The sequence below is a fragment of the Mixophyes fleayi genome, chromosome 2, assembly GCF_038048845.1.
Source record: "Mixophyes fleayi isolate aMixFle1 chromosome 2, aMixFle1.hap1, whole genome shotgun sequence".
NCBI classification, from domain to species: domain Eukaryota; kingdom Metazoa; phylum Chordata; class Amphibia; order Anura; family Limnodynastidae; genus Mixophyes; species Mixophyes fleayi.
The window spans coordinates 139,717,955-139,738,256 of record NC_134403.1 but is presented as its reverse complement, the minus strand read 5'-3'; the positions used below and the strand labels follow the sequence as shown (position 1 = coordinate 139,738,256).

At 40.6% G+C, this 20,302-nt stretch overlaps 1 protein-coding gene across 3 annotated transcripts in view; it reads right to left on the bottom strand.

Moving 5' to 3' along the window:
* LOC142141514 (serine/threonine-protein phosphatase 2A regulatory subunit B'' subunit beta-like) overlaps window positions 1-20,302 on the bottom strand; it is an 86,755-nt gene that overhangs the window by 18,381 nt on the left and 48,072 nt on the right. For all 3 annotated transcript variants that reach the window (XM_075200062.1, XM_075200061.1, XM_075200063.1), the window contains 4 exons: window positions 14,175-14,360; window positions 5,513-5,616; window positions 1,023-1,125; window positions 436-510 (listed from right to left, as the gene is read on the bottom strand). In XM_075200062.1, the coding sequence (XP_075056163.1) occupies window positions 436-510; window positions 1,023-1,125; window positions 5,513-5,616; window positions 14,175-14,360 (468 nt within the window). The remainder of the gene's footprint in view (window positions 1-435; window positions 511-1,022; window positions 1,126-5,512; window positions 5,617-14,174; window positions 14,361-20,302) is intronic.

Here is a 20,302-nt window from a genome sequence, read left to right as displayed (position 1 = left end):
AAGTTTCAGGATGCGTCAAAGAAACATCATAAGGTCCTCACCAGAAGGAAATTGCAAATCATGTTCACCCTCCCCTTTGTGTTTAAATGGCTGTAAGGGAGCGGGGAAAATTAAAATATCTGACAGGAATGTCCACTGGTGGTGAATTTCTGGAACAAAGCTCTTCTACAAAATAAACGCTGTTCTGTACCCATCAAACTATGAATAGTCTTGTTAAATTAACTCGTAAAAAACTAGACCATGCCTGTGAGGAACCGGATATGACACACATTGCCCTATAGCTAAGTGGGCTATAGACTTCAAGGCTCAAGCCAGATTTACAGCTACAATAATTTCTCTGCTGTCATATAATGATTAATAATTGCAAAAGCAAGTATAATTGAACATAAATGGAAACCATTTTGGTGACAAAGTACAGAAAAAATTGCTACTTACTGTGGTGATGTAGCGGGAATGAAATTCTGAGGCTTCTCGCAAAAAAGTTAAATGTGGATGAGTGTTCACCACATCCTACACAAAAGAGAAAATACCTGACATTAGAAAACAGGAGTCACAGTCTTCTGAGCTGAAGCTCAGTCACATTCAGCAGATATTTTGTGTAACATGCAAGTATTGACAGCATTTTGTTCTGTTCAGACCAATGCAGTAGCTGTGTGAAATGTGCATGTTTACCCAGCATTTGCACAGAGGTTATCTCGGTGCGTTCGCTTCCTCTCACAGTGCAAAAACAGACTAGTATAGATTATGGGAAAGGCACTGGTGTCAATGAAAAAAAACCCCACAAAAACAAAATTATCTTTAAAAGAGTTGCATAATATTTAGGTGCTATATAAAGATTAATAATTTTTCAATTACCGCAATTCCGCAAGTATTTCCTGTTTTGTTTCTTTAAAATGAATGGGTTTTTAAAATAAACTTTGCAAAGTCACAGCAAGGATAAATAAAATTAAAGGAGTCATGTAATTAATACTTTGAAAAAAAAAATCTTGCAAGATGTTCTGTAGTCATGAATTGATGCTTACTTGTAAAAATGGAATGAAGTCCTCCTGTTCCAAATAACTACAACCAGGCTTGGCTAAGAGCTGCATGAACTTTGCAGAGTCATCGTGACAGGTCTGCATGACCCTAGAATGTACAACAGAAAGGACATCATGAACAATATAACACATTTTGAAATATCCCTTAACGGTTATACTACGTTCTCACGGAAAGCAACAAATGTTTACCTGTTAATTTAATTTCCTTGAAGGACTCCATGGCAGCCTTGACTAATGGGTTAAATTCCCTACCCAGCTGAATAAAGACAGGAGAGAAAACACCTGAGTTTATTTAATGTGACACCTCCTCTTACCAAGTGTCTGAGTAACTTACCAAGTGGTGTCTGCAAAATATAACCCAACAAGGGTGGAAATATTAGGGATGCCATGAAGTCCTTTGATGAAACGAAATGAACAGGTCAATATAATTTTTCATTTCCTTTTTGGAATCCCTGGCAGCTCTAATCAATGGGATGTAACCAAATCAGTAATATAAGGTGGGCCAATAATTAGTGTCACCCACATTGAATACACAGAACGGACTTGCGTTCAAAATGTATATATTGATCTCGGGTCTGAAGAATAATCCTCCCAAACTGAGCTTTACTGGTGCCATATACAGCGTATGATGTTTAACAAAGGTGTGGATTGTAGACCATCCTGCAGCATTATAAATTTGACTTGGGCTGGAATGACACAGATATCCTCAAGAAATTGCCACTGCTTTGTACCTTTACAATTTTAGGCACCTTCAAAACATATTACCAAGTTTTCCACCACTAATCTTGTATCCAAAATGATGCTTAATGCCGAGAATTGAACTTTCAGAGTCTTAAGTGCCAAACCATTGTTTAGACCTTTCTGTAGAAAATCCAATACTTGTGGAATACTTAGCACCAATGGACTAATTGATCTTTGCACCAGCAGATACAATTATATAATAAATTATTGAAATTTGTTTTCTAGCTTATATCAAAACATAAAATACTTGAGTAGACATTCCTCCTGAGCAATGGCTACTTTAATGGGGTGGTTATTGAGTAGAGTGCACTCATGCTCGGGTGCAACACTGGACACTCGTACAGGAAATTCGGTCTTAAATGGTACAGGCCACATTGGCTCTAGAAGTATTTACCAGACTATGGCAAACCATGGTCACAGAGGTCAGTAGGGGTGAACTGCTATCACCTCTACTGCTTCCTTCTTGATCTTTCTTAGAGTCCTTAAAATGAGAGGGAATGGAGGGAAAATGTATCCCAAACAAAAATTTTAGGGTCCTGTCAAAGCATCTGTTCCCTCCACTCTGGGATTGTTGTGGCGGAAGAAAAATAAAATGATTCGGCATTCTGACCAGATACCATTAAATCTATCTGTGGTAAGTCAAACTTTGTTATCAATAGCCATAACATCTCCTTGTTAAAAAGAGACAAAAAAAATCCCCAAACAATAAACAACCAATTCTCCTGGGTGAAACTGATTGTGGCTGAAATCATTTGCCACTATACTGTTTTTTGCCGGCTACATGAAGATTTGAGATAATTTATGTTGCTTTCTCTTTAAGTTATGTCTGGTGCTCACTCTTTCATAATAAATGTACTTCTGGCAACTCCCTGTTCGATTATGAATGCTAATCCGGTCTGATTGACTGAGAACACCTTGAAATGCAGATGGTGCAAGACAAGTTGTAAGTGAACAATTGCGTTCCACACCACTTACATTTCTAGATTATTTATATGTAGCTCCCTTTTGCGTTGATTCTAGGTACCTTGTTCCATTTGTCAGTTCAAATGCGTCTCCCAGACCTTAGTGCTTGAATCTGTCAGAAGTAGTCAGTCATTCTGGTTTCTGAGATGGGGTTTGTTGGATTCCTCTCATGGGTTCCATCCACTACTTTAGAGACTCTCTGATTACTTTTGTTATCTTGCTTTCTTTACCCAGAGACACTTGTCATTTATTCCATCATTTAAGTAATTGTAATCGCAGGTTCTCATGTGCCATCTTGCCCATTGTATAAATCCTATTGTGGATATAAACATAAGACGACTCTTACTGAAGGATCTCGTTGATGTAGAATATAATAAATGATCCGCTCTATTTTGACCACGCTCTCCTCTGGAGTGGTCTTAAATAGTCACTATGTCCTCTGCCATGTCTATATAAAGACCTATAAACTGTGATGGTATCAGTTGACTTATAGTTTTGTTGAAATCATCCTGTAATATTGCTGTTGTTGGTATATCTTGAATTCAAATTACATTATTAATCCACTTCAGTAATAACTATATCCAACTTAAAAGGTCTGAGTGCTTCCTTAATTTTACCCTCTTCCCCGTAGGAGTACCAATTTTCTTCTTCCATAGATTCCCCTGATGTCAGCCATATCTAATGCCATATGTGGCTTGAATTTTCTTACATATTGGTGAACACAGAAGAGAAATTCGCTATAAAAGACTTTTTCATCCAACCTATTAATTCTTTAAATTGCCCCCTGGGCTGTACTTCATAGTTGAGGTATACAATTCACATAGAGGCTCTAAATAGTCAGTAGGTAAATCTTTATTGCAAGCTTCAAAAATCCTATAATTCCCCAAAGGCTGCATAAGGATACTAAAGAATGATAAAATACATATTATCTAATTCTCTCTCACAAACCCACAGAAGCACAATGACTAATGGGGCTTTAGCTTTTTGGGGCAAGCTCCAGGTCCATGCGATAAGCAATCCTTAATGATTCAGCTGCAATTCAAATTTGACGCCTTTAACTCCAGTGCGAAATCCAGAAGTATGCTCTATGTGGCTCTCACATGAAGCCTTGACTTTAAAAGCCAGATGGTATGCCTGATCAATGGAGGGAAGGTAGTAGTCCCGGGGAGCTACCCTGCTATGGGTAGAAAATGTCTAAGGCCTATTATTATATAGGCTCAGGTGTTTTCTGTTTATCCTCAGTCAAGTAGGGAATGAATCCATTGGTAAGGGCTGCCAGGGAGTCCAGAGAGAAAATTATCTCCCTAGTGACATGAAATTGCTACAGAGAATCCTAAATCTTTGGTTAGTCTGCAGCAATTAGCACTTTTGCATTGGGTTCAGTCACAAAAGGGAGTAACCAAGAAATGGACCAGCAAATGCAAGCAATGCCGCAAGATGAGAAAGCAGTACTGAAGTTAAAAAACAAACAAAAAAAAAAAGATTCAAACAATCTTAATATTGAATAATTTTATTGATATTGATATCACAAAATCGCAGGCTTTTACCAGACTACAGGTCTAAGTAAAACTTGCTTGGAAAATGTAAAATGTTGCAAGTCATTAGTTGATAGGACATTTTGGTCATTATTGCAGCATTTGGAATTTTTATATGAATTCACAAATTTTAAAAGAGGACTTGACCTATATAAAATGAAAACAAGCAGGATATGTTTTCCTTAACATGCAACTTGGTAACCCAATAAAAGCTTCACTGTGCTCTGCTGGAGTAGGAAGGGGAGGGGAGAAGGTGTTTCAGAGAAACTACTACACAAGGTCATTTTTTATTGCATAATCAATTTTATAATTTGTGTGCAACAAGGTCTACTTTGATGTGTGCCTACCAATAAGTACAAAAATGACCCACTAGCACAGCAGAAATGTTTGCAATTTGTTGGGCATTATGGACGAATGTAACCAGTAACATTCTGCAACATTTCTAGTGATGTAGTAGTTCCAACTCTTCTACATAAATGCTGGAATCCCTAATCTAAGTCATTAGACAAAATTTCCTAGAAAAATCGTCACAGGGGAGTTGTGAGGCAGCAGCAAAAATCTGCCCAGAAAGGCATGCAGATAGCAAAAATTCAAAGCACTACCAGTGAGAGGCTACCCATGTTCATAAAGTATACACTTTCAAAACATTTCTATTCAATATTTTATTTTAAAAAAAAAACATCACCTTTCATTAAAAAGTACTTGTAAAAAAGTAAACCCCAAAACAACCAGAAAACAAAGTCATATACATATTAGTATGCAATGCAATATAATTTATGGAATTGTATTTATGGGGGCTGGAATGGAGACGAGACCACCTCCAGTTCAGGAAATTATCAACATTTGTTTAAGGGTCTTATTCTGGAGAGCAATGTATTTGATAGCGAGATCTGTCAAATTAGATACTCTGACAAAAAAAAACAACGAAAAAAGTAATGTGACAAATGCTTAATATTCATCCTGACAAATCCCTTGCTTTCCCTTAGATGTGTTCAAAAGTCATTGTATTATAGCACATAATGAAAGGCTTGTTTCACTTCTCAATATACATTGTTTATCTACATATTTTATAAGGTGGATTAGAGTTTAGTTCATGGATAATTGAGGATATAGGAGGACTTTACATTGAAACCTACTAGTGGTAAATTAAATGCAGATGCAAGAAACGCTGCAGGTAATTCTTCAAATAGCAAATCAAATAACTTCAGAAGCACTTGAGAAATCAGGCACACTTACTTTCGCCACATAGCCACGAACTTGTGAACAGACACACATCCAGTCCTGTCTCCACCAGCTGCATAGAACAATGGTGCTTTCCAATAAAGTGGACAATCACAAGCCTTGAAAGAAAAACAAACATATGACTGTTATATTCCATACAAGCACTGACTTTCCTAATGCAAATACCTCAAACCCCATTTAATTTGCAGCCATCATCAAAATTACTAAGTTAGGATGTTAACATGGATATTATTCATAGCTCATAAATAAGTTATATAGCTTTAGCTCTGATGAAATTGTTAGCTCAAAGACTATCAATTTTCAACTCAAACATAAATAGTACAATTTTCCAAACATACTGTAAGGCGTTACTTTTACAAAAGAACTATTAGATTGCCCAGGCTCTCCAGCATCAATTGCCCTGCCTACAGGGAAGACCAGCCTTTTAAACCCCAAGCTCTTCCCCAACTGTATCCTGAAATACAGATGTCAAAACCATGCCTTTCCCTCCCATGAGTTTGACACCACCTACGCTAGATAGTTGATTAGGACAGGTGCACAGTTTTGCCTATCTGCAAAGCCTCATCACAGCCACACCCTGGAGCCTGCAATTGCTAGACACACATGGTAAGTTACTTACTTGCCACACATATACTATATACAGTAAGTAGCCACTTTATTAGATACACCTGCTTGTTAATGCAAATATCTAATCAGCATTCATGTGGCACTAACTCAATGTATAAAAGCATGGAGACATGGTCAAGAGATATAGTAGTTCAGATCAAAACACCATAATGGGGTAGAAATTTAATTTTAGTGTCTCTGACCATGGAATGATTGTTGGTACAAGATGTGGTGGTTTAAGTATCTCAACAAATGCTGATCAACTGGAATTTTCTCTCACACACACCAGTCTCTAGAGTTTACAGGGAATGGTTCGCAAAACAAAAAGCCATCCAGTAAGCAGTAGTTCTGTAGGGGAAAATGCTTTGTTAATGAGAGAGGTCAGAGGAGAATAGCCAGACTAGTTCAAACTGACAGGAACATGACAGTAACTCAAATAACCATGTGTTACACAGTTGCATGCAAAAGAGCATCTCTGAATGCCCAGCATGTTGAACCTTGAAGTGGATGAACTACAACATGAGACAACCACACTGGTTTCCACTCAGGGCAGCCAAGAACAGAAAATGAATGCTACAGGGGGCGCAGGTTTACCAAAGATTGAAGACTGGAAAAATGTTGCCTGGTCTGCCAAATCTTGATCATGCAGATGGTAGGGTCAGAATTTGTTGCAAACATGAAGCCATTCTGCACACTCTACCCATTTTCTAACACCTACTTCCAGCAGGACAACACACCATTCGCAAAGCACACGTCATCTCAAGCCGACTACGAACATGACAATGAGTTCAGTGTACTCCAATGGTGACTACTGTCACCAGCTCTGAACCCAATAGAGCACCTTTGGAAAGTGGTGTAATGGGAGATTTACAGCATACATGTGCAGTCAAAAAATCAGCAGTAACTGTGAGATGTTATTTCAACATAGACCAGAGTAAGAACAGTTGATAGCACCTTGTTGAATCCATGCAAATTCTGGCTGTTGTGGAGGTAAAAGGGGATCATACCCAGTATTAGAGATATGCACCTACCGAAAGTGACACACACTGAGATAGACATGAGTGCAGAGGATAAATGTGTATATGTATCTCAGTGGCCACTTCACAGATAGAGAGATAAGCGCAAACAATCTTAGCTTTTGGTACGCACAATTAGAGGTGGCCAAGTATATACTAGATTTATCTGTACTGGTCCAGCAATACCACACTATTTTGGTTGTCTCTGTCTTCCTTATGAGTATAGCAGAGATATATAGATACAGATCTATATACACATACACACACACACACACACACTCATACACACACACACACACACACTCATACACACACACACACACACTCATACACACTCAGATATTTAATCAACTATTAAAAAATGTACTAATCGCAGCTTCTTTATCCAGTTTATTTGAAGTATCACGGGTGTTTATTAAGGAATCACCACAAAATTTGGACCCCTAAGGTAACTTTTCCTCCCGAATCCAAAAATCCAAACCAAATTACTTTATCTGCCTCATGTTTTGCGTTTAAAACCTTTAACATAACTTAAGTCCTTAACTGAAGTGGAGTCAAAAATCTAATTTTTCCCTTGTTTGGAACTTGTTGTAACGGTCTGTAATTTCCTTAAAGTGTCAGCAGAAAGTGTATTCTGCCTTCCAGTACTTCCTTGGATAGTAGGCACTTCCGTTACACAGAGGACGTGAATAAAAGGAACAAAACACTTATCTCTTGAAGGCCAGGACAGCACATTTGTTGATTGGTTTCGTTTCATGAAGTGTTTCAGCACATCTTGTTCCTCCTCATTACATTGAATGATATACCCAATGTACCAGATGTTATCATACACTGCTGCTATGTATGTTCCAGGTTGCAGATCACTTTGTCCACATTTTTGTGACTGTGGTCAGCGACACTATTTTTGGTTTCTCCTGCCTTTATGTTGTCTGATGACAATCAATGTAGGGCCGGCCCCATTGCTCAGTGCACAGACTGTCATGCTGGAATTCGGCATGACAGTGTGCGCTGAGCAGTGGGGTCGGCCAGCTAGTAACCGGCCCATCTGGCATTTGCCAGAACTGCCAGATGGCCAGTCCGCTCCTGCCGCCACGGCTTCCGCCGGGTGCCGCAACTCCAGGGGATAAAAAAAAGAAAAAAAAAAAAGGCTATGCAAATTATTGGTTGTTGATTTACCCAACATAAAACTAGTTTGAACAGGGTGGAGAATCTCGCCGATAACTAGATTCAGACGTAGGGCCAAAATTTGAATGCCCGTAGTTAGAGATATGGGCAGGTAGGTGTCTGGCAACAAGGGACCTTTCCCTGTGTTTCAGAACTAAGAGCATCAGACATAGACGGAGACACAGAGCCCGAGTCATACAGTCTCTTAAATATATCCAGCAAATGGGTGACGAAAACCCCCAGATGTTTCTTGTACAGCTTAATAGGGACCCCAGTTACGTCCGAAGCCTGCCCATTAGGAAAGGAGGAGATAGTATCGTAAATCTCATCAATTGTTATGGGCAGGACTCAGCCTGGGCAAGGAGACAGCTCTGAGATGTCTCACTAGGTCAGAGTCAGAATAATTAGCCTTGGAAGCATATGCATCTGTGAAATAACTAAAACACCTTCGCAACCTCTGCAGTCCGGTGGTAGTCATTGGTACGATGACCACCTTTCAGAAATCAGTAACTGCAACAAAAGCATGCAGATTGCTGTAATTTAGACAAGTAGGACATACCGACTTACTGAAAAAGCGACACCAAGCAATTCCGGCAACCCTGCAATCAACCCTGACTGTAGAACATGCCAGCACTCATGTAACGCATTGCCCCCTTAATACTAGCCATGTAACGTTACATGGCTAGTATTAAGTGGGCAATGCGAGTACCGGTCAGCTCTATAATGTTTTTTACAAAGGGTTTAACATTGTCATTCTCATGTCGAAAAAGGTGGTCATCGCTATCGCGCACCCCTGCAGCAGAAGTCCCCCATGCAACCCAGTAAATCTGCAACCCCTGCAATCATGCGCCGCCCTTTCAGACCTAGCCAAATACGCCAAAAACCTGCCACATTTGACAGCCTCAAAAGTATTGTGCATGTTTAACAATTTAGGCCTACACTTGTCCAGAAGATAGTCTGACCACACCCTCTGCGCCACCAACCAAGCCTGCCTATCACCTGCCAAGCGAGAAGATCTCCTCCAGCTGCGAGGCCTCCCGATCCAAACTGCCCTCCTTCAATCTGGACTCGCTTTTGAAGGAGCTAATACTGGAGATTAGGGACCCCTCAACAAAGCCTTCAAGGCATCCCAAATAGGAGGCTCCATGGTAGTCTTATTGGTGTCAAAATACCCCTCCCAAAGGGATCTCAGAGCAGAGCCATCCCCCAAAAGGGTTAAATTTTGGGGGGAAAAATTGGCCTCTGGGAGCATCTGAGTCTATAGTTAGCACCACAGGGGAGTGGTAAGAGATCACCCGAGACAGGTAAGCAACATCAGTGACAGCAGGCACCAGCCTCCTAGAAAGCAGACCTAAGTCAATCCTTGAAAAAGCATGGCAACAGGTAGAGAAACAGGAGAACCGCACCACTCCCGGGTGACTCAAACGGCACACATCCTCCAGACCCATTACGGCCACTAAACCAAATTTTGTCTTCCCAGAGAGCCCCCCTGACTCTCGCCACCTATCCATATTTGCATTTAAGACAGTATTATAATCCCCAAAACAGAGCACATGGGGTCTCATGAGACAGGGAAATAAAGTCACTGCATTTTTTAAGAATATCGCTAATTTGGGGGGTGGGATATAAACCCAGAGAAGAATCAACAGGGTTGAATTAAATGTGCCTCTCAGGAATACATATCTGCCTAACTAGATAACATCCACCTCATACGTCTTTAGCTGGCAAATGACCAGAGACCTCTTGACCTTCTCATTGTGTCGTCCCCCCCCCCCCAGATACACCTGGATCCTAATTAAACAAAAAAAACAAAACATAAAACAAAATAACCCATCCCCTCAAGACAGACCTGAACAGCTATCTCAATGTACAGGGAGAACTGTACTAGTGAGACGAGGGGAGACCAAAAGTCCTAAAGAAATGGTCAAAATTAACCTAGTGTGATTTATTAACTCCTACTGACCCCCAGAGTAATATATAGTATAAAGGGAAAATGCATCTCAATAACCCTTGATGTCCACCCCTTATGGGCAAAATAACTACGTCCCAATCTAGAGAGAACTTCCCAGCAGGTAAATAGAGAAAAGAACAATTTAGAAAACAAGGCATAAATACCCTAAGAACATAGTGGTATGCATACGATACCCAGGGCTGACAGGAGTAAGCCACTCAAGTAAACAAATCACCAAAAGGATCATCAGTCCATGAGAGGACCAGATGGCATGGTCGCCTCCAGCTCTCAGGCACTCTGTCACAAGACTCGCCGTAGACACTCTAGCCCGGCAGAGAAATTGATCACCAGCCGATCACTGCTACCGCCAGATGTCTACTAAGTATTTGCTCAGGACACAGCAAATTTTCAGAGTAGGCCCCAGCACCAGTGCTCAATTCCAGTCACCTTTGAGAGCCATCAGACCAGCAACATGGACTGGGTAGTAGCAGGGCGTCCCCACCATAGGAACAGACCTTGTCAGTCAGCAATAACACTGCAGCAGGGCAGTTAATCAGATTACCGGGGAGCTCACACCAGCACATCATGCCACACCACTAAAACAATTTTAACATTTTAACGAATACTTGGAATTGGTTCAGAACTGCAAAGGCAAAACACAAACATTTAAAGCATTTTTAACAAGCATGCTCTACAGTTTGTAGACTAATATTAAACAGTAATTATGACTTGGATTCTACAATGCACAGGTCAAGGCGGCTCGACAGCACCATATGTTGATAGTTTACATTGCTTAAATAGACAGCCTACTTAAAGGAGCTTTAATTCCTAAATATTTTACATACAAAAATAGTTTTAAAAAATTCTGAAGTTCAACAAAAGGAAACCTGCTATATTTGTATAAAACCGATTTGTACAAGCTTCCTAAGATTATTTTCCAAGCAACACAAGGCCAGATGAACTTAAATGCAGAATGCCTAAGATTGTTAAAGTTCTATTCAAAACAGAGCATCTGAGGATAACAAGGTATATACTCGAAGCCTTCAGGGTGAAGAAAAGTGTTACCAAATTCCCATATATAGCTTCATGGAAATTACAATCTGTAATACAATTTCGTGATAGAAGACAGGCCAGTATGAACACTCAAATCCTCTAATTAATGACACGAACTGCATTTGTCTTCTACACTTTCTTGGGCTTATATCCCACTAGGGAATTTTGGCATAGAACGGTTAAACAATGTTCATGAAGACACACATAAAAAAAGAAAGAAGTCATTCCCCTTGTTTTAGGTACAGCCATTGGTGTTTAAAAATACTTTTTATAACATCCCTACAATTTTGACCCCTCCAGAAAGAAATTAAATTTTATACACGATATAAGAAAAACGATGTTAAAATAATTTATCATGTCATCTCCTATTAGAGCTACTGCTGCTACAACCGGCATTGTGAATGTGCTAGACAACTGATAGAGATGCAAGACACTGGCTCTGGATACCACGCTGGTGGTATGGTTAGCTAGAACAGCTAATGCAAGGGACAAAGGGCCAGGACAAGATGAGTGCTATGTGCATGCTTTAACCACTTGGTGGACTGTGTTTTAGTGCCACTGTCCTGCTGAAAGCCTATGAAGGGAAACACCAAAAAGTGAAAATGATGGATGAACAAGGTTAGCACACATTGGTAAACTCAGGGAGAAACACACTTTGGATGAAATGGCCTAAAAATATGCGGCATCCATGTCTGGCTTTATGTCTTGTGTGAAGTGAGTACCAGGTGGTCTTGGCATGACTAAATCACCCCCTTTAATCACAAGCATGTGCAAAAGTTTGGGCACCCTAAGTATGCAACACCTTTGGCAGAAATCAGTTCCCGAAGCCTCTTGAAGCCAGAAGTCTTTTCTGCACTCTTCCTTACAGAACTCTTGTACCTCATGGATTATTATGTCTTCACATATGCACTGCAGGTCTGGTGTCTTCCAAAAGATTTACATTAACATTCCAATTCCAAAACCTAAATCTTTTGTCACAAAGTACTTGATGGGTTAATTTTGATGTAGGTTATGGATCGTTGTCTTGCTGAAACCTCTTTTTCAGATTCAATTTTCTTTATTTTTGAATGCAGCAGGTTACATTATAGCATTTGTTGATATTTTGTTGAATTAATTCCTCTTTCCACCCAGGCATCTGTGCCTCTAGATGTCACAAAAACTCAAAGAATAATCGTTCCTCCCCTATGCTTAATGCTTGGCAGAGTGTTCATTCACTTTAAATGCTTCACTTTTTTACGGCAAATGTATCTTTTTGTTGAGGCCAAAAAGTTTACCGAAGTATTGTTTTACAGACTTCAAAAGTTGACTTTTGTGATTAGGTTATAGGAAAGTTTTCTTTTTGACAAATATTCCATGCAGATCATTTTTGTGTAAGCAACAAAGTAACACTACTTCAGCTAAATCCTTCTCTGCAGGTCACTATCATTGCCATGTGGGTTCCGCTCTGCATATGTGATTAGTTTAAAAACCGTAAACTAGTGCGTTTTTCTGGATCAGATTTTTCAGCTCCCCTAAATTTTTTAATGATAGAAAGTCAATGCCGTAATTTCTAGATAACTTTGTTTGAATCTATTGCCATATATCCATATACCAGTGACTGAAGAGGAACAGGCACTTTCTTCCGATACTCTGGCCTTGTTTTAGCCAGCATTCAAACCTCTGCCAAAAACATTTTCAGCAAACTTTAAAGTACTAAGTTGCCATTTGGCTACAAAATAAATAGTAATACATTTTTCTATAAACATGGAACCATAGCACTATTATGTATGAAAGGAAGGACATGGGCCACCTTCACCTTCATTATGGCTGCCCACCTTTCACCACAACCTCTGCTATAGACTGCAACTCCTTTTTAGAGCAGCATCATCAGAAGTTATAGAAACCCACAAAAACAAAAAAAAACAAACAGTGCTATAACTGATAAATAAAAGCCGTATGGCCTTATTTTTATTATAGCAGTATTACAATACCACCTGCTATCTAGCAAGTGCTGTTTTCAGCCATTAGATCAATTTAATATGTGTGCGCACAAAGGTGAAAGTATACATAAATAAATCATTACATTTAAAAATGAACCTGTCCTTTACAACAGCATCCGTTATTCCCTTCATCACACTGTTCAGTAGTGTTCCCCCCCAATGACTGTAGGAAGATATCCTCGGTGAACAGGTCCGTGTGTATGAAATGGCTTGTAAAAACCCCATTACAATACTAAGGTTCTCAAATATGTCCTTATGCACGCACCTTTCCATCATGAGTGTATGGGTAACCACTTTTTTTTTCCTTCTAAAAAGTCCACAAGCAGCACTTATTTCTCAGGAGGTGAACAGCTTAGGACACTATACATAGGTCTCCATCTAGTGACAGTGTAGGTGACTGCATTGCCTGGTATCAACTCAGCACTCACTGCACCATGGCCAGACACCTGAGATAAGCCTGTATAACTCGCCCTAAATCTCACTCAAAACCATGAAGGATCACTAAAACAGCTATACATTAGTATAAAATGGAAGGACCTGTTGAAAACCCTCTTTAAGGCAAGTGGCTGGTTGAAATATCAACACAGAGTGAGCAGTTGGCAGATATTCACATGGGTATGTTACTCCAATATGCACCTGACAAGGGGGATATCTGTGATCTGTGACAGCTGGTGGGTATCTGTGCAACATATAGCTGGAGATGGGGGGCTTTCACTGCAATATACAACTTCCACTTTAAGAAACCTCCATGTGAAGCTTTGTGAACTGCTGGTGGCATGCTTTTAGAAAATATAGGTGGCACAAACATTGTGCTTGTTGACTGTATAAAGCATTCCTTTACAACAGTTTAACTCAAAGCACATTGCTTAAACAAATTAAATGAATACCTTTGCCACTTTCCCCATATCTTCAAGTGTTGCCTTTTCATTCGGAAGAACAGCAAAAATGTTCTCAATCTTTGAAATTACACCATCCACGTTGATATTTTCTTTTGGGCATCCTTTAGGAAAATAGAATTTTGGAATGTTTTGGCTTAAGGTAGGAGTCCTCGGTTCTTCCCTCTTCGACTGTGCCTAAAAAAAGCAAAAGAAAAAGAGAAACTCATTTTAACATTCATACACAAAAATATGATTAGACACACAAAATGGGCTTCTCTCTATGCGGATGATACCCAAATTTCTCTATCATCTCCTGATCTCTCACCATCTGTGCTGTCCCGCATTATCGACTGTCTTTCTGCCATTTCATCTTAAAATGTCCTTTCACCAACTCAAACTCAATCTTTCAAAAACAGATATAATATTGCAGCCCACCAAGAGAAGTTATCTTCCTGACATTTCTATTTCTTTTGACATAACCATAAATCCCACCCGCAAGCTTGCTGCCTAGGTGTGATCCTTTGACTCCGAACTATCCTTTCTTCCCCACATAGACTATTTAAATCATAATACATACATTTAAAAAAAATAAAAAAATAAATCAGAATACGCACATATCAAGACACTGCAACAACTCTAATTCATGCATTCATCATTTCCCGCATTGACTATTCCAATTCCCTTCTTGCTGGTCTTCCCAATACAATCTATTTTGCACGCAGCGGCCAGATTGATTTTCCTTGCAATTCGATCTTCCTCTGTTGAACCACTCTACCAGTCTCTCTATTGGTTGTCTGTTCTTTGAAAACACACCTCTTCAGGCAAGCTTAAGTATTCCTCAACCACCCCCTTAACCTCCCTAGGTTACCCTATTACCACAATTCCCACAAGGCAACAACCCTCTAATCCCCTGATTAACATTGCTGTGTGACTGAATCATGCCTTTTTTTTTTTTTACCTTTGCAATCTGGCTGGACCAAAATGCCATATGTAGACCTCATATCAAATACCCATTGTCCCTTAGATTGTAAGCTTGCGAGAAGAACCTTTTTACCTCTGTCTATATTACCCAGCATTATATTATAAGGGCACAGTCGTGCCCTTATATTAAGGTTACAACTAAAAAACGACATTCCACGCCATGCCACTGGAAATCTGTGAGAGGGGGGGGCATGGTGTTTGAGGGTCTACATTTTAAAAATAATTAAAGCTATTAAACTGAAATTTGGCATGCGAATGAAGAACCGTCCATAGGTGCCGCATGCCAAATTTCAGGAAAAAAAAGAATAAAAAAATGACAAATTAGGAATAATCTAAAGTTCAAAATCTGGCCGGTTTTTCCCACTTCCTGTTTTGCAAAAGTCACAGTTTTTCTGTTTTTTTGGGGGAGAGCGCAACGCAGTATACAGGAGGTCTAAAGACTTGGGGTTTGTTTTATAAGAAAGCTATTAGGGCCGAGGAGTGCCTTTGAGGGTTTAAAATTTTGAGAAAGTTGGTTTTTTTTTTCAATTTGGTAAAAAATGCCCCATTTTACAGATAGGGGATTTCATAATGTTGCACATGTCAGTTAGAGGTTTGTGCTGGGTGTACTCAGACTGGCTTCACTTGAGCACTTACCGTATTTCCCCATGTATAAGACGCACCTTTTTCCCCCAAAATTTGGGGTCTAAAACATGGGTGCGTCTTATACAGGGGTAGCGGGGATGCAGGGAGGGGGGGGGCAGCATTATTGTGACAGCGGGGGATCGAGGGGAAGCGAAGCAGCATTATAGTGACAGCGGGGGATAGAGGGGGAGCGGGGCAGCATTAGAGTGACAGCGGGGGGATTGAGGGGGAGCGGGGCAGCATTAGAGTGACAGCGGGGGGATTGAGGGGGAGCGGGGCAGCATTAGAGTGACAGCGGGGGGATTGAGGGGGAGCGGGGCAGCATTAGAGTGACAGCGGGGGGATTGAGGGGGAGCGGGACAGCATTAGAGTGACAGCGGGGGGATCGAGGGGGAGCGGGGCAGCATTAGAGTCACGGCAGGGTGATCGAGGGGGAGCGGGGCAGCATTACAGTCACGGCAGGGTGATCGAGGGGGAGCGGGGCAGCATCACAGTCACGGCAGGGTGATCGAGGGGGAGCAGGGCTGCATTACAGTCACGGCAGGGTGATCGAGGGGGAGCAGGGCTGCATTACAGTCACGGCAGGGTGATCGAGGGGGAGCAGGGCTGCATTACAGTCACGGCAGGGTGATCGAGGGGGAGCAGGGCTGCATTACAGTCACGGCAGGGTGATCGAGGGGGAGCAGGGCTGCATTACAGTCACGGCAGGGTGATCGAGGGGGAGCAGGGCTGCATTACAGTCACGGCAGGGTGATCGAGGGGGAGCAGGGCTGCATTACAGTCACGGCAGGGTGATCGAGGGGGAGCAGGGCTGCATTACAGTCACGGCAGGTGATCGAGGGGAAGCGGGGCAGCATTACAGTCACAGCAGGGTGATCGAGGGGGAGCAGGGCTGCATTAGAGTGACAGCGGAGGGATCGAGGGGGAGCAGGGCTGCATTAGAGTGACAGCGGAGGGATCGAGGGGGAGCAGGGCTGCATTAGAGTGACAGCGGAGGGATCGAGGGGGAGCAGGGCTGCATTAGAGTGACAGTGGGGGGATCGAGGGGGAGCAGGGCTGCATTAGAGTGACAGCGGGGGGACCCAGGAGGAGGCAGACAGAGGCACAGTGGCAGCAGGGGGGGGGGGGGGGGCGATTGCAGGGAGAGTGTGCTGCCCGGCTGCTCTGATCACAATCAGAGCAGCCGGCCTTTACACTCTCCCTGCCATTTTTGACAGCTACAGTCATTTTTTTTTTTTTTAAACTTTGGGGCCAAAATTAAGGTGCGTCTTATACATGGGAGCGCCTTATACATGGGGAAATACGGTACATGACTGTCTCTGGCTAAGGGATTTTCATCTCTGAGCTGAAGAAATTACCCACATTTCCTAGCCAAGGGGGGGCTGGTTAGTATTTTGGGGAAATGGGAGGGGCACCCTGTAGTACTATTAGCCCAGGCACTGCTCTCAATTGTGAGATTAATCTCTCCCTGAGACAGCTGTTGTGAATCCAATGTAAACCTCCCACCCCTCAGTGACATCAGTTAATTTATTCAAAAGTGCTTTGTGGTGCTTGTTCTGATCACACTCAGTGGTAATCACAATGGGGAGTAGATGTGAGGTATCTGGACATTAGCATCTGACATCTCCCTCTTTACAAGTGACATGTACTGGAGAGAAGCTGCAGATAATCTATACACACCCACTTCTCATTGCCTGCTGTGGGCTGTGTTTTACTCATTGGTTTACTCATGGCTTTTCTGTCAGAATCTCTGTAAAAGTCTGTCTGCTTTCACTGGTGACCAGCATCAGCAAGGACTCAAGTTTAAGGACTGGGGAGGTGATTAAAGTTCTGCAGGTGCTGGTGGGAAGTATAAAAGCACAATGTGGTACATATTGCACCACATTTCTGACTGCCAGAACATGCATGCACACACTTCACAAAAAGCCATGGAATTCCATAGACAAAAAAAACCTTACGGTTTAACAACTCTTCAACTCAAACTGCAAAAAGCAATGAAATTACGACGATTAAGGCAGTGAGTGACAGCAATCTCACTCCATGATAGTGCTGAATCTGCAGCTAACCACAGGATGTGATGGCATACCATGTCTGTATTGCACAAGGAACACGTCCATTAAGGTTTCTGCCTTAATCGTCGCAATTTCATTGCTTTTTGCAGTTTGAGTTGAAGAGTTTCAATCGTTTCTTACATTGTAGATTGTGTATAAGGAACCTTAACTGGACATGTTAAACCGTAAGGTTTTTTTGTCTATGGAATATTATGTTTGTCCCCAACTGTAAAGCGTTATGGAATTTGCTGGTGCTATACAAATAAATCTTGATTATTGATGATAAAAAGACTCCTTTTTTTAAAATTATTTTGTAAGGAGTTTTTAACAAAGCTTACTATAAAAACTTGCCTAAATGCAACATATACCGCCAGGGTGAACTGACAATCTACTCCCTCATAACTCTACTATACAGTCCCCAAAAGAATACTGCAAGCACTGCAGAATGTACAGCACAACCAAAATCAATCCTGTGCACTGCTGGTTGCTTTATCAGCCTGTCGGCTCCTGCACACTCCAAGTAAAACAGCATCCAGGTAGTTAACAATAAGCATTCAAGCTCAAAGCCACATAATGAAGCTTACTTATTTCATAATTGTGCACTATTCAACATAGTGCAATGAGGTAGCTCCAAACAAGTTTATTAACAAATCAGTACTGACAAAAGCATTGCACTGCAGAACAATGTCTTTTTTGTAGGTAATGCATTACACATAAGACCAAAGGAAAGAATGTGGCAGAAATGACAAGTAATGAATACCGTAGGGGAGGTGCTGCGCAGGAAATGTTGGAAAAGCAATTGTGATGAGGTTACCAGAGTAGAAGACAGTCACACCTTTGCAGGACTACAGAGTTTGTTAGGAAAGAATTTAGAAGTGAGGAAAGACTGATTGCGGCATGTTCAGATCGCATTTTTTCAGCATGCCCAAAACTCATTCTATTTTAATAGTATTATGTGGAATCACCACTGTTTTAATTCATACATTGCAATATCAGGCTCAATATTAGCTGAGACATTGCAGTGTGGGCACTTTTAGATGGTGGGAGGGCAGTTAGCTCACTTTTGATTGATTCAGTTTGAGGTAGTCAAACCAAAAAGACAACCAGGAGGAAACAAAGGCAGTTGGAGATTTTAATCATGATAGATGGAGAGTGGTGATGGTAGGAAACTTATGTTTGGGTGTCGTTATATACATGGGACTGAAAACTAAAAAAAATATTTTAAAGAGTTTTCAGAGGGATGCAGTGTTTAATCGAGAAGGGCAGAGGACCAGGCAGAGATTCTTGCCGGACACGGGAGATGATGAGAAAGACTACTGGAATCATATGACCTTGGGTTTTAGAGCAAATTAATTAGTAAGTAATAAAATAATAATAATTAAATATAATAGTGTTCTGTCCTGGTATCTGAAGATACCAGAAAACTACACTAGTCTAATTCTAGAAACAATTAAAAAACAAAAAAAAAGTAGAGAAAGAGTCCTATCTACTATGCCAAGTGTTAATGTACAATATCACTGTATGTGCAGTGTGCTCTGCACAGCAGGATCATAGAAGTAGGTTTAACATTTTGGCGATGAAGAGTTCTACTTTATAAAAATACACTGTCCTAAAAACATTGACAAACCTGGATCTACAATCCTGCAAGTTTGAATAGCAGTGTATTAGAGGCTTAACTTCTAGTAACAGGTGTTCTTTATGGTTAAAACAATCAAATAAAATAATTAAAAAACAAAAAAACAACAAAAAAACTTTTGGCTTGGCAAATTCTCCTTCTAAAAAGACCATCAAATAACATTATTTGTCCACACAAAAAACTTGCAAAGTTATATTAAAGTGTAAGAATTGAACATTTTCAGAGGGGGAAATGGACCATTATATTATTAAAATAATGAAAAAGTAAACTGTCTGGAACTTCTTAATCTAAAAAATAAATAAAACCATGACTAAATGTACTTATCTGCCACTGATTTCATTTTGTAAGTGAACAATTTCACACAAGTTCAGTACATATAAACTGATCTCAGGCAAAACCACTATAGTTATAGATGGAAATGTGTCCTCAGTGTTAAGGTCACAATCTGCACATCGCCAATAACCACTTCTTCACATTTTAAACAATCTGAGCTCAAGAAGAAATTATCCTAATTTGCTCAAACTTATTACACTGCAACAGCTGAGGTTGGAAGCAGATTTCAGACAAATTATAAGATGCTCTTTTTTATATACAGCTACGAAACACATTCAGAAAACGTACAAATATTTGCCAATGTTAAAAGGAATATAAAACATTAAGAAGAAACTATACTAGAAATAATTTCCCTTATGTTTACCCTTAGTGTTGCAGAGCACATTGCTGCCCACTTTCAGATAGAGCAAGACAACTACTAAGAGAAAGAGTCAAAAGATTGAAGAACAAATGCAAGACTGTATATAGTCTTTTATCACTTACTATATAAAAATATGCATTTGAATTTTGTG